This window comes from Pseudorasbora parva, chromosome 16, assembly GCF_024679245.1.
Source record: "Pseudorasbora parva isolate DD20220531a chromosome 16, ASM2467924v1, whole genome shotgun sequence".
Classification (NCBI taxonomy): Eukaryota; Metazoa; Chordata; class Actinopteri; order Cypriniformes; family Gobionidae; genus Pseudorasbora; species Pseudorasbora parva.
This window is the reverse complement of record NC_090187.1, coordinates 30,208,303-30,222,654: the sequence shown is the minus strand read 5'-3', so window position 1 is coordinate 30,222,654 and position 14,352 is coordinate 30,208,303. Positions and strand designations below refer to the sequence as shown.

The 14,352-nt window shown below is 38.1% G+C and overlaps 1 protein-coding gene across 3 annotated transcripts in view; it reads right to left on the bottom strand.

Moving 5' to 3' along the window:
- Positions 1-224: 224 nt before the first annotated feature.
- The window catches only part of tbxas1 (thromboxane A synthase 1 (platelet)), a 106,696-nt gene continuing 92,568 nt past the window's right edge, over positions 225-14,352 (bottom strand). For all 3 annotated transcript variants that reach the window (XM_067420219.1, XM_067420221.1, XM_067420220.1), the window contains exons 12-15: positions 6,746-6,834; positions 3,339-3,476; positions 1,325-1,487; positions 225-1,228 (exon numbers count right to left, since the gene is read on the bottom strand). In XM_067420219.1, the coding sequence (XP_067276320.1) occupies positions 1,133-1,228; positions 1,325-1,487; positions 3,339-3,476; positions 6,746-6,834 (486 nt within the window). In that variant the 3' untranslated portion in view covers positions 225-1,132. The remainder of the gene's footprint in view (positions 1,229-1,324; positions 1,488-3,338; positions 3,477-6,745; positions 6,835-14,352) is intronic.

Sequence of the window (14,352 nt, the reverse complement as noted above, 5' to 3'; positions counted from 1 at the left end):
TGGTGGGAAGTCTTGGGACTACTAACTGAAGACTCTGGTCACTCTCAGTGAAACAGTCCTCGTTGTCAGTGAGGTGGTTTTATATATGAAACAAACTCACAGAATTCTAGCCTATTTAAAAGCTATGTGGTTTAAAGCTCCTAACTTTCACACACTCCTTTCATGTGTGGGTCTAAAATGCTTTATCAAATATTACAACGTGTAATTGTATATAAATGCATGTGTATGCCAACTGATAAACCATTTATTTAGTGATTTAAATCATATGTCATCAAATATGCTAAATAAGTTTACAGTTTACACCCTGAGTAAATAATCACATTCAACTACATGGGTAGCTAATGCCACAATGCTGCACTCTGTAGGCCTACAACTTTAAAGGGATAGTTCACCCAAAAATAAACATTTGATGTTAATCTGCTTACCCCCAGGGCATCCAAGATGTAGGTGTGTTTGTTTCTTCAGTAGAACATGAATGAAGATTTTTAACTCCACCCGGTGCTCGTATAATGCATGTCAATGGGGTATTTTTCTATGACAGTCATTATGCCATTACTTCCGTCAAGTAAGGTTAAAAACCAGGCGCGATTTTTTTTTTTTTACCTTTTTGTAGTAATGGCATTAGGGATACTAAATGAGATTCGTCTTATATGAGGTAAAAAAAAAACAACACAAATACTGATCGATTTCTCACAGAAACCGATAGTTTCGTGTCTTTAAGACATCAATGTGTCGCCACGAGCCACATAATTTAATATTAATTCGTATGTCTGTGTTTTTTACTTTGATAAACATCAAACTTTCATTTTTGGGTGAACTATCCCTTTAATAATCTCATTATTCTGTTACTGCACTACATATTTACTTAATACATAACTACATAAAATAACATTATAATCAAAATAAAATCAAATGCCACGTGGGCAATAAGGCAAGACATCTCATCCTAGTACCTTTTATCAAATATACCATACAGTATGTGACCTTTTTCAGCTCTTGCGTACATTTGTGGCTTCTTTGTAAATGAATCAGTTTTTATCAAACAATTAGTGCAGATCTATGTCAGAATAAGTAATATGTTTCTAAATAATTTGATTAGAATCAGACTGTGCAGCTGAGAACTGAAACCATATCAGGACTCGTCCTCAAAATCCTCCCTCTTGGTGATTTTGACAAAAATACCATTCTTGGGTCCGAGGGTGGTGTTAGACTTTAATTCCAGAGGAACCTGTGTGGCAAAAAAGAGAAAATGATTGCCTATATCTGTTTCAAATCGTCCTCTTGAATACTGAAGCTAAACTTCTCCAGTCAAATACTAACAAACCTCAGTGTCCTCGCAGGCCACGATGTCAAACCTCCTGAATATGTGAACCAGAGCCACTTTAATCTCTAGCTGGGCCAATCTCATGCCCACACAGCTACGTGGCCCCGCTCCAAACGGCAGATACACAAACGGGTGGCGGCTGGCCTTGGCTTCTGGAGTGAACCTGAGACAAATACAGAGTTCATTGTTAGCACGTCACACGGGAGGCGTGCAAACAAAATGTACAGCTTGTGGAAAAATATACACAGAGATGATTTGAATAACTACAAGATAAGGTTAGGCTAGTAAGTCAATTTATCAGGTGGTAACTGATTCCGTAAGCGAGGGGCAGCAACTGAAAAAGCTCTACCACCCTTGGATTTTAAACGTGAGCAAGGGACGTACAAAAGATACCTATCAGAAGATTTTAAATAACTGCTGGATGAATGTGAAATAAGATGATAAGAAGGATCCTTAAGAGCTTAAAAAAAAAACTTTAAACTGGATCCTAAAATGGACCAGGAGCCAATGGAGCGACGCTAAAATTGCATTTTGAACTTTCTGGAGGCGAGCAAGTGATGACTGAGGAAGACCAAAGCACAATGAGTTACAATTATTTAAATGCAATGTGCTAAAACATTTTCGTCTTTTAATTGTATTTGCTGTTTATTATTACTGTAATTGATAATAACTAATCTTAACGGCTGATTTTATTTGCTTGGTTAAGCAAAATTCTGAGTCCAGGATGACGCCAAGGTTCCTAACCTGGGAAGAAATTGAGAGGAAATGATTGAAGTTCATTAATGAGCCCATCATTTAATCTTGGGGAACTAAAAAAAATAAAAATAAAACTTTTTATTGTTTTCTATGTATATATAACATATAATGTATTCCTGTGAAACAAAGCTGAATTTTCAGCAGCCATTATTTCAGTCTTCAGTCACATGCTGATTGGCTGATTTGGTGCTCAAGACACATTTCTTATAGCCCGACAAGCCAGTCTGGAAACTCATGATTGACAGGGCTCAATCCGAGGGGCGGGATAAACGGATGTCTTTCAAACTCCTTCTGCACGCAATTTGATAGCGCTACAACCAACCAGAGCAATGTGAAGCGGAGCTAGTTGATAGATTAATCGTTCGCCGTATCTGGTCGGCAAAACTCCGAACACCTCTTCCCTTCTTAAGAATGACTTCAGTGCCATTCTTTGTTCTTCTTTTTTTTCAAAGAACAGCTTAATTCCAAGTCTTCCAGAGTCACGGCCAAAGCCGTTTCGAAAGACCGCCGTTTGCCAGCTTCTTTGTTTACAAGTAGCACGCGGAACCTCCGCAACCCTGCCATCATTATTTTAAGCCACACGATGTGACTGGCAAGATTCTTTGAATGGAAAGTTGATAAGAACAGCATGCTTTTGAAAAATAAATCCTTTGTAACATTCAAAAAGTCTGATCACTGTAATGTGTTCTTTCTGAATAAAAGTATTAATTTCTATAAAACTTTAACTGATTTTCACTGAATATTATTGTGTACCGTTTTCAACTAAAAACAAAACTTTTACATGTTTTGGTGGCCTAAAAATGCCTAAAAAAGTTTTTGAAAACAATAAGGTTATTGTCTCCATTTAATCTACAAAAGCGTGAAAAGGGACATCATGTACATGCTTATTATGTGTTCAGTCTTTAGGTGCATAGTGGTTTTTTTACAAAGTGACATTTCCAACTACTGGCCTGGCAGCATAATACACAGTTTTTTTGTCATATTTTGCAGATCTGTGTGAACTGGCATTGACAGCGTTGTCATCTGTACGCAAAAAAAAGGCAAAGAAAAAAAGTTTCTGTTTCTAGCATATCGTTGTCATGTAAATATACCCTAAAAGAATTTAAACAAAAAATGTGTATCACATTTGTATTAGTAATTCAAAAATTGACTAGCTCATGGAAAAAGGCTGCTGTGCAATGCTGGCAACTATATTACCATAGATACAAATGATCATCAGTTGTTCTGCTTAGAAAGAACTGACTGAAAGACAGTTCACCTCTCTGGGATGAATTTCTTAGGTTCGGTCCAGTGATCTGGGTCGTAGTGAAGGAAACCTGTAGGGATTTCCAGAGATGCTCCTTTAGGAAGAAGCTGGCCATTCACGACAGTGTCTTGCTCAACATCTCGAGCAAACCTATGATGAAATACACAAAAACAACATGTTATTTAAAGGCACACTATGTAAGTTTTTGCCACTAGAGGTTATTCATAACAAAGGCATAGCTTAATGATGCTGCGAATGAGCATGGGATCATGGGAGTTGTTTTTATTCAGCTCCATAGCTGATGAAAAGGAACTCAACGGATTCGGGCAGGAGTCATGTTCATGGATGAGCTAATGCATTAAACTATTATTAACAGGCGGTATAAAGCAGGACATGCTGAAACCCATGGGAGCAATTGCTAATGAAAGACACCGGCGTGCAACACCGGTCCCAAGACCAGTGGAGCTTTTACTATTCTTATGCTGCAGTCCGCTCTTTTCGTTGCGTATGTGGGGTATAGCAGTGCTGTCTTAAAACAATCATACTAAATAATTTTAAATGCGTTGACAGTTAATGTTAATGTTACTCTGTGCGTTCACTCGGTGGCTGTTATGAGAGACTTGTTGCACTTTGCAATATCTAGATCAATATTAGAATATTAGTATATTAATAAAAGCTGGATGACTTCTGTAGCTAAATGAGATGGAATTAATTTTAATATACAGGTGCTGGTCATATAATTAGAATATCCTCCAAAAATATATTTATTTTGCTAATTTGATTCAAAAAGTGAAACTTGTATATTATAGTTATTCATTACACACAGACTGATATTTTTCAAAGGTTTCTTTCTTTTAATTTGGAATATCTCAGAAAATTAGAATATTACTTCAGACCAATACAAAGAAAAGATTTTTAGAAATCTTGGCCAACTGAAAAGTATCAACATGAAAAGTATGATCATGTAACAGCACTCAATACTTAGTTGCGGCTCCTTTTGCCTGAATTACTGCAGCAATGCGGCGTGGCATGGAGTGGATCAGTCTGTGGCTCTGCTCAGGTGTTATGAGAGCCCAGGTTGCTCTGATAGTGGCCTTCAGCTCTTCTGCATTGCTGGGTCTGGCATATCGCATGCTCCTCTTCACAATGCCCCATACATTTTCTTTGGGGTTAAGGTCAGACGAGTTTGCTGGCCAATTAAAGTACAGAGATACCATCGTCCTTAAACCAGGTCCTGGTTGCTTTGGCACTGTGCGTAACTGCAAAGTCCTGTTGGAAAATGAAATCTGCATCTCCATAAAGTTGGCCAGCAGCAGGAAGCAGAAAAGTGCTCTAAACTTCCTGGTATACAGCTGCATTGCTCTTGGACCTCAGAAAACACAGTGGACCAACACTAGCAGATGACATGGCACCGCAAACCATCACTGACTGTGGAAAATTTACACTGGACCTCAAGCCATGTGGATTGTGTGCCTCTCCTCTCTTCCTCCACACTCTGAGACCCTGATTTCCAAAGGAAATGCAAAATTGACTTTCATCAGAGAACAAAACTTTGGACCACTCAGCAGTCCTTTTTGTCTTTAGACCAGGCGAGACCCGTTTGATGTTGTCTGTTGTTCAAGATTGTCTTGACACAAGGAATGCGACAGCTCAAACCCATGTATTGCATATGTCTGTGGATAGTGGTTCATAAAGCAATGACTCCAGCTGCAGTCCACTCTTTGTGAATCTCCCACACATTTTTAATGGGTTTTGTTTCACAATCCTCTCCAAGGTGAGGTTATCGCCATTGCTTGTACACTTTTTTCTACCACATCTTTTCCTTCCCTTCACCTCTCTTTTAACGTGCTTGGACACAGAGCCCTGTGAACAGCCAGCTTCTTTTGCAATTACCTTTTGTGTCTTGCCCTCCTTGTGCAAGGTGTCACTGGTCGTTTTTTGGACAACTGTCAAGTCAGCAGTCTTCCCCATGCTTGTGTAGCCTACAGAACCAGACGGAGAGACTATTCAAAGGCCTTTGCAGGTGTTTTGAGTTAGTTAGCTTATTAGAGTGTGGCAGCAGGTGTCTTCAATAGTGAACCTTTTCACACTATTCTAATTTTCTGAGATACTGAATTTGGGATTTTCCTCAGTTGTCAGTTATAATCATCAAAATTAAAAGAAATAAACATTTGAAGTATATCAGTCTGTGTGTAATGAATGAATGAATATACAAGTTTCACTTTTTGAATGGAATTAGTTATAAACTTTTTGATGATATTCTAATAATTATGACCAGCACCTATATATTGAATTATGGCAAAAGCTCTCTCTGATAATGGCCAAAGCTCTCTCTGATTAGGCTATGTTAGCCACTTGACAAAACAGTGTTGTCTCTGAGGCTAAAAACATACTCTTGGTAAATCACTTAAACAAGCGATTCAAACAATACGACTAACCATGTTGCGCTGTATAACAATGATCAGTTTTCTGTTGATAAATGTATCCCAACAGTTGCTCACCTGTTTTAATAATATATTAAAACCACAATATGATATTTTTCGCCGCTAGAGGTCGCTTATTCAAATCAAAGGCGTAGCTTGATGACTGAGAGATTTCACAGAGCTTTTGTTTTGCCGCAGACGAGCGCTTTCGGTTCTTCCTGCCACGTGTATGTGGAGTAACGCAGATCATAGATACACTGAGTGTGTTGAAAGTTATGTCTGTGTGTTCGCTCGGCAGCTTCTATGAGGCACTTGTTGAAATCAAGAAAACAAGGTTTAATCAATAGTGTTGAGATATATAACAATGATTTGTTTTCTGTGGATGAATGTATCCAAACAGTTGCTCACCTGTCTAATAAAAAACATGATATATTAAAGCTTCTTTGGTGTTTCCATGGTTTCTACAAAATGAAATTAAAAAATCATAAATCAAGGGTAAGGCGGGTATGATGTCATTGATAGGTGACCCACGGACACGGTCTGTGTCCTGGTTAAAATTGCTTATTTCTCTGGATTTATACATTCTTGAAAACATTTGGGATAGTGCAAGTACAGAAGTTAAGAAAATCTATAACACTGTTCTAGTCCAAAAATCTTACACATTGTGCCTTTGAAGTGCCTGGTGTTTCCTTTGTTTCTACGGAAGGTTAGTGCGGATATGATTTCATTGACAAGCAACACATTGACAGTGTCCTGTTTAAAATTGCCTTTTTTTTCTGGATTTAAACATTGCTGGAAACGTTTAGGATAATGTTAGTATACAAGTCAACAAAATGCATAACATTGTTCTGGTGGTTTTTGGATATTTTTATCTAAAAATCTTACATATTGTGCCTTTTAAGATTCACTCTGGGGGAAAAGAGCATGCAACTTCAATAACCAATGTGTTTTTAACCCATTAATATAATATAATATATAAAATAGTAGCTGTCATACCTGAATGCAGGTGGGTAGAGTCTGAGTGACTCACTTATGACCATGTCTAAATACTTCAGCTCCTGGACATTATTGTAATCTGCTGTCTCCTGAAAAAGAGAAATTAACAAATTGAGGATGACAACAACAATCCTGCACTCAAATATTTGTAGTTACCATGCATGACCAGTAGGTGGCAGCACAGCAGCAATAATCAGTCATCCATAAACAACATAAAAATGGCTTTTAAAATTAAATCTAAACAAATGTACTATATATTGTACTGTATTTGTTTCTTTGTGGTCAATATTTGTACTGTCTATTAACTGTACAGACAGCTGCTCAAGAGCTGCCTAGAGTTTCTTAAAAAAAGAATTTGTATTTGTTTGATTTAAAACTGAAGCAGACGCAGCCCAGCAGTCAGTGCTAATCAGTCTATATCTGCACGGCCCGGTGAAAATAGGGGTCAGGCATTGAGCACACACCCGTATAGTTCTGCCCACATCCTCGGCCTCTGAGGCCCCCAGTCATGCAACGTGGGTATTATAAATGACTAGCGGCTCTAAAGTCACTCTGTTCCACCAGTAAAAGCATCCGTTGTAGAGATGAGAGGATGCAGCGGGGCGAGAAGAGGGGCAAATTCTAGCACGCTGGATAAATTCTCCACATGCGCCCGCCCCCTATTGTCTGGCTACATTGTCAGTAGTCAGTTCTCGTTGGGTTCCAGTGCAGAGTGACATGGCAGTGATGAAACGCTGTGAGAGGGGCTTTGTCTCGCTGCTGCAGACGAGCTGGTTTATGTGGTGTAGTTGTGTTCTTCAAACAACAGACTTGAGTCTGGGGACTAAAAGGGTCGTTCAAGCACCACTAACTATGGTGACCATGGATAAATGTTGTACTGCTTATCTAACATATTGTATGTTAACTTAAAGGGTTCGTTTACCCAGAAATCATTAATTACTCACCCTCATGTCGTTCCAAACCCATAAAACCTTCATTCATCTTCAGAACACAAATTAAGTTATTTTTGATGAAATCCAAGAACTCTCTGAACCTTCCATAGACAGCAAATTTTCAGAATTTTTTACTGCTTATCTAACATAGTGTATGATAACTTAAGGGTTAGTCTACCCAGAAATCATTAATTACTCACCCTCATGTCGTTCCAAACCCATAAAACATTCATTCATCTTTGGAACACAATTTAAGTTATTTTTGATAAAATCCGAGAGTGCTCTGACCCCTCCATAGACAGCAATTTAATTACCACCTTCAAGGTCCAGATAGGCACAAAAGACATCTTTTTGTGCGCAAAAAACATAAAAATACTAGCCTGGATGCCAGCCGAACTCAGCCCCGCCCACAACATTTGTGCTCGGGCCGTTCAGTCTGGACTTAATCCATAGAGGAGTGATTATGCCCAAACAGAAACTGTTCGGACCAATGAAATTGTCAGTGCAGGCTTTAGACGATGACGGACGTAATCATCCACGTCATCAAGGGCGTTTGCCTTCGATTAAAATGTTCAAATCCTAAACGGAGAGCTTGTTTGCATATGCATTCACTATTTCTCTCTAAAATGATGATCATGTTGGTAAGTAACTGTGTATCCTTAAATTCTTTTTTTTTTTTTTACACCGGCAAAGATCGTTTATTCCAGCACGTGCAGACAGAGTTGCCAAGTTTTTAGAACAAAACCAGCTAACTTCTATCCCAAAACAATAGCTTCTCTGCTGTGTTCTCCGGAAAAAAATGGCATTTGGGGGGTAAAATGTGTGTTATTTTGGCAAGGCTGCCTGCTAAAATTTGCATTCCTGGGTCTATATATCACACAATAGAGATCGCTTCAACCCTGCGGACATGGAAAACAGCCTAAGGAAAAAAACGCAGACTTTGCAACACAGTGCAGTTGAGTTCTGTTGACATTTGACAACTAAATTTATGCGTCGCTTCGTTGCTCTGATTGGTTGTAGGTCTATCCAATTGAGGTCTTTCCTGGTTCGGCTGAAACGCCCCATAAGCCCAATGGAGCAGTATCAGACTCATATTCTGACTAGAGTATACTTGAGTATGACCACATCAGGCTATAAAAATACGACTTTATTCAGCAGTTTTTTCTCATCTGTGTCATTCTCTGACTCTGTTGACAGTGTCAACAGCGCAGCGCTTCTTAGTTCTGCTGCAGAACAGCGGCTCACCACTAGCTAGCTCCTGCGTCAGCATCACACGCATGCGTCATGGTGCTCACATGAGAAGCTTCAGCCAATGATGAGCAGCTGTTCAGACATTGAAGCCATGCATTGTATTTACAACTTGAACTCCGTAGGAGACTGACACAGATGAGAAGCAATTGTTATTTTTTATCAAAACTTATTTTTGTTTCTTTGTGTTCTTCAAGAAGAGACTCATAGGTGATAAGACTCACTTATTTTTATTTTTATTTTTGCGCACAAAAAGTATTGTTGTTGCATTAAAGTCGAACCACTGGAGTCACATGGACTATTTTAACGACATCTTTACTGCCTTTCTGAGCATTGAAAGTGTTAATTAAATTGCTGTCTATGGAGGGGTCAGGGAGCTCTCGGATTTCATCAAAAATAACTTAATTTGTGTTCCGAAGATGAACGAAGGTCTTATGACGGAATTAAACATTTTGGTGAACTTAACCCTTTAATCTCTGCCCAAACCTACAAAGCGATCAATATTTACCCCTGTGCCCCTCTTTGTGATTCTGTTGGCACGGCTCTGTATTATTTCAATCATTTCTTTGAGAGAATGTGAACTATTCACCGTATTGCTGCTGAAAGGACAGACTCTCTGTTTATTCTCTGACTCGCAGCCTCAAGTATGACTAAATTTATCTCCACTGAATGCACACTGATGCCTCTAAAATCACAAAGCAAGGTCAGACGACCCTGTAGATAGGCTAGCCAATTTTTTAAAGTCTCGGTTGATTCTCTTTTTCAAGCTTTCAACAAACAAACAACCAAACAAAAGCCCAGTGCAAAGATTGATGTCTATAATAGATTGTGCACAATGTTGCTATAACCTTTCCCGTATGGCTTGAATGCCACTTTATTAACAACTGATCAGAGACTGCAAACGATTTGGGCCTGAAGTGGCTAAAGAAGAGCAAACGAAAAACCCAATACAAATCAAATGCAAATGTTAGACAGGGTTTCTTAAGCTGTTTGTTTTAATTTTGGGGCAATATTTCTGGTTAAATAAGTGTGCTAAACCTTGTTTGTAGACTGACAAGCCACAGCTACAAAGGTCAACCATTACAAACTAGCCACTGGTGAAGAAACAAAAAATACATTGGGACTAAAATATGGCAAAGGCGATTTTAATCCTTGTCTAAATCTATTTACACACCCTTCGCCCTTAAACATGTTGATTATTGTCGTTCTTTAATAATAATAATAATAATAATAATAATAATAATAATAATAATAATAGATTTTATTTATAATGCACTTTTAATTCCGAAGAATCTCAAAGTGCAACAATGGAAAAGGGGGAGAAAAAAAAAGATTAACATGTAAAAATGTAGAATAATATAAACAATGAACCAACACATAACAGTTATAGCTTTTCTGAACAGAAAACAGAGCTGAGGATAGATCTTTAGAGATAACAATGTTTCTAAATTCACAACAGGCGCATTTCCTTGATCTTATACGGCGATAACGAACACATTCCACATTGCAAGTAACCTAATGCATTCTCATTAAGCATATAGAAGAGTCACTTAAAAAGTATAAGAACATATAATTAAAATCCAAGGGGCTGTACCATTGGAATTAATAAAACAAGAAATGCGGTCTCCTCGGTAATGATTTGACCTAAAAATACTCAAACGTTTCCTTCAAATTCATTTCGAGAGAGACAAAAAAAGCCTTGCCGCGTTCAAAGGAGCGCCCCGCTAAAACATCTCATTCCCCTGTATATTTCTGTGCCCTCTTGGTATTAATATCAACCTCTTTTCAGAAAATGAGATCCATTTCTCTTGCGTGAGAGTGTGTGAAGTGTTCGCAGGCCTTGGAGCGCAGGCAGCCTGCCTCTTCACGTCTGGCGTCTCCCTTATTTATGCTTCTGCCTTCATTCACGTCATGGAGGAGACAGGCTATCAATCAGTTCTTGAATTTTAGACATTTAACCTCCTGTTTACGGCTAGCTGCATGTGATATGCGTGTATGCGTATGTGATGAGGGAATTCTTTGCATAACTGGATGAGCATGTAGCCTACATTATATCAGTGGTCCTTAACTGGTTTTCACTTCAGGATGCAGAATTCTTTATTGGAGACACATGGTTAACACATCAAATGGCAACCCACCACAGCAATAACATTTAAAATGATCTTTATTCATATTGCCAAAATATTAAGCAGCAGAACTGTTTTTAACCTTGATAATAGCAAATGTTTATTGATCAAATTAGTATATTAGAATGATTTCTGAAGAATCATATGACACTGAAAATTTCAGTCTGCTGAGGCTGGTAAACCCAGCCTGATCTGCCGGCGATTTGATTTCACTTGGCAACCTGTACATTCATTTCTGCTGCTTTTGCGTGAACCAATCACAGACTGGCTTATCCACCTATTGGCGGGTTTAACATGATCACAGATAGAAATATGACGGGTCGTTGCCCATTGATCACGCTTCTTGTGGTCTGATTGGTTGAAGGACTATCCAATTGTGTACAGAGTCATTTGAATAATGCCAGTTGATCACGCCTCTCGTGCAGTAGAAAATACAGAGCAGACTCACCAGACCAGTGTTCAATCTTAAATTGAGCTTGGTCTGGTGATAGCCAGACAAGCTGACAGCAACTTTTACTAAGGAATAGAGAGAAGTCTTAAGTTGGCCTTAAGGGTGAAGTTGGCCTCGTTGCTATGGATGATGTCATCACGCTCACTAAAAATGCTCACAGTGATTGGCTGATAGGGGAGGAGTCTCTGTTGGTGATTTCATTTTAGAAGTATTTTGTTGAGGTTTCATGTTGCTATATTCAAATAAAATGTTTAAAATAAGAATGTTGCCAACTTGTCATGTTCAAATAAAGATTTTAAAATAAAAATGTTGCCATATTCAAAGAAAGATTTTAAAAATTAGACTAAGTGTCACTAATTAAACTAGTATACATTCAGCTGATAAATTCAGAGTCTTCATCTCAAGAGATTGCAGAATTCAAGGGAAAAATTATTTCTATAAACAAAATTTGTGAGGTGCACGTTCAAACTGTCTATTTACTCAGCTAAACTGTTTTTGAAGGTTCTTTGGGGCACCAAAATGTTTTCGTTTTTTCTATGAAACCTATATTTTTAAGAGAGTGTACTCCAAATAAAGTTTAATTATAATATTTATATCAGTAAGTCTCAAGCGATGTATGCTAATGGATTCCTAGTATACCAAGTATGAAATAAATGAATTGTAAATATATTTTGGTATAGGTTTTCTTCACTACATTTTCCCATTTTAGTAGTCCCCTTGCTTTTTTTTGTAAATATAGCCCTCCAGTTCTGTGGGAAAATGCAGGTTAAATGGTACCTACGAGTTAAGAACAGTAAATATGGCTCTTTAGTCTTTATCTCGCCCATCCCTTAAGGGTTTCCACAGAAAGAGTTATTTATTGTTATTGATAGTGATGGAGGCAAAGCATGTTCAGACAAGAGATGGCTCAAGGGTGCCATTACTGCATAAACACAATGAGTCTCATCTTGCATTGTCTTCTGATAGTGTGGAACAGGTGCAGATAGGCTGGAAAACCTATTGTGTTTTTAAAAACCACAGATATTTGTGCATCATATAAGTAAATCTTAAAGGAACACTTCAGATTAATATATATATATATATATATATATATATATATATATATATATATATATATATATATATATATATATATATATATATATTAGAGGTGAGCATAAATACAATAAATACAATTTTTAATCTAGATTAAAATGGCTCATCTGAATTCTGCCAAAGGCATTCAGGATATGTGTGCTACCCAAATAATAGGTGCGTTTTCATGGAGCATTATAATCAGTTTAAAAGTCCAATCCGAATGAAAATGCTCCATATAAACACCTCAATCGGAATAAAAATGCCCAAACCGAATTATTTTTTATTCGGTTTGAGATGGGTGGGATAAACCTTTTCATGAATCGATCAAAGGAAAAATTTCACCATGTAAACTACACGATTACTTTTGAGTGTGCGTTGATGTGATATACAGCGTGCACATTCACTACTGAAGAGTGTGCGCCGCGTTAACATCAGGCTATATGTTGACAAGACAGGAAAGTTAATTTTTCTGAGGGGTAAACTTATTTCGTGAGAAGTTAAGAAGATAATGTTGGAATAATGACACAGACATAGCCTGGCTACACTCTCTCATCTTGACAGCGTTTGTAAGGCACTTTTTACTTCAATTGCGCCGACAGAAGAATGTATTTTTCTGAGATGATTATTACACTTTACAACAAAAAATAGCTTTTATAAACCCGTATAAGTCCTGGTGGCTGTTATAGTTGCAATGGCATCCATGAACACATTCCAGCTGCTTGAGAGGACAGTGACGACATTTCTGTCACAAAATGATTCCGACTGAAAGTCAGCACACGTAAACACCAGATCGGTCTCACGTAAACAGTTCACTGAATCTTTCAATCGGAAAAAGTGCGTTCAGGCAGTACTCGAGACTGGAAGAACTCCTACAGCAAACAAAAAAATTCTGCATCGCACAAGGTGCAAACAACATTAGTCTTGTCGAGGTTTCCATTGGGAAGCTTCTTAAAAATAAATTTTCACTGAAGCAAACCCGGCGGCTTCATAGCTGCATCCATGCTAGCAAATCACGTTTGTAATTTCACAGTAAACAGGTTTGAAGATTCGTTATCACCCCCTACAGTGCAATTCGGCTAGGTATACATCTGCGCTAAAATATCAAAGTGAAAGTAATCATAGCTTGCCATAGTATAGACCCAGCTCACAACTTAAAGGGTTTGTTCACCCAAAAATTAAATTGATGTCATTAATGACTCAACCTATTGTCGTTCCACACCCGTAAGACCTTCGTTGATCTTCACGCTCACCGTTCACGCTCTCGGACTAAATATTAAATATCTTAAACTGTGTTCTGAAGATGAACGGAGGTCTTACGGGTGTGGAACGACATTAGGGTGAGTCATTAATGACATCAATTTCATTTTGGGTGAACTAACTCTTTAACTCCGAGAATAGATTAACGGCTATATTTTTTTTATCGCCAGATAAGAGTCTCACGTTATTGCAGCACGTTAACGCCGTTATATATTAATCTGAATGATAGAGAGGTTTTTGGCAGTTTCAAATTGTAAATTGTAAAACTCTTGAATCATCACCTCTGGTTTCCTTTAGGCTTGGAAATCAGCCCCCTGCAGTGACTATTTCCATGGCCAAATGGTTAATTAGGGAAGCTAATTGCAGGGAGTGTCACAGACATTGATTGTGCTCTTATCAACTAGAGACAGCCTATGTCAGAAGACTGTGGGCTGGCTGTATGAATGATACTGTTCTGGCCAATGCCTGAACTCCAGAATGAAGGACAAACAATAGGCAAACTAATTAAAAATGCCT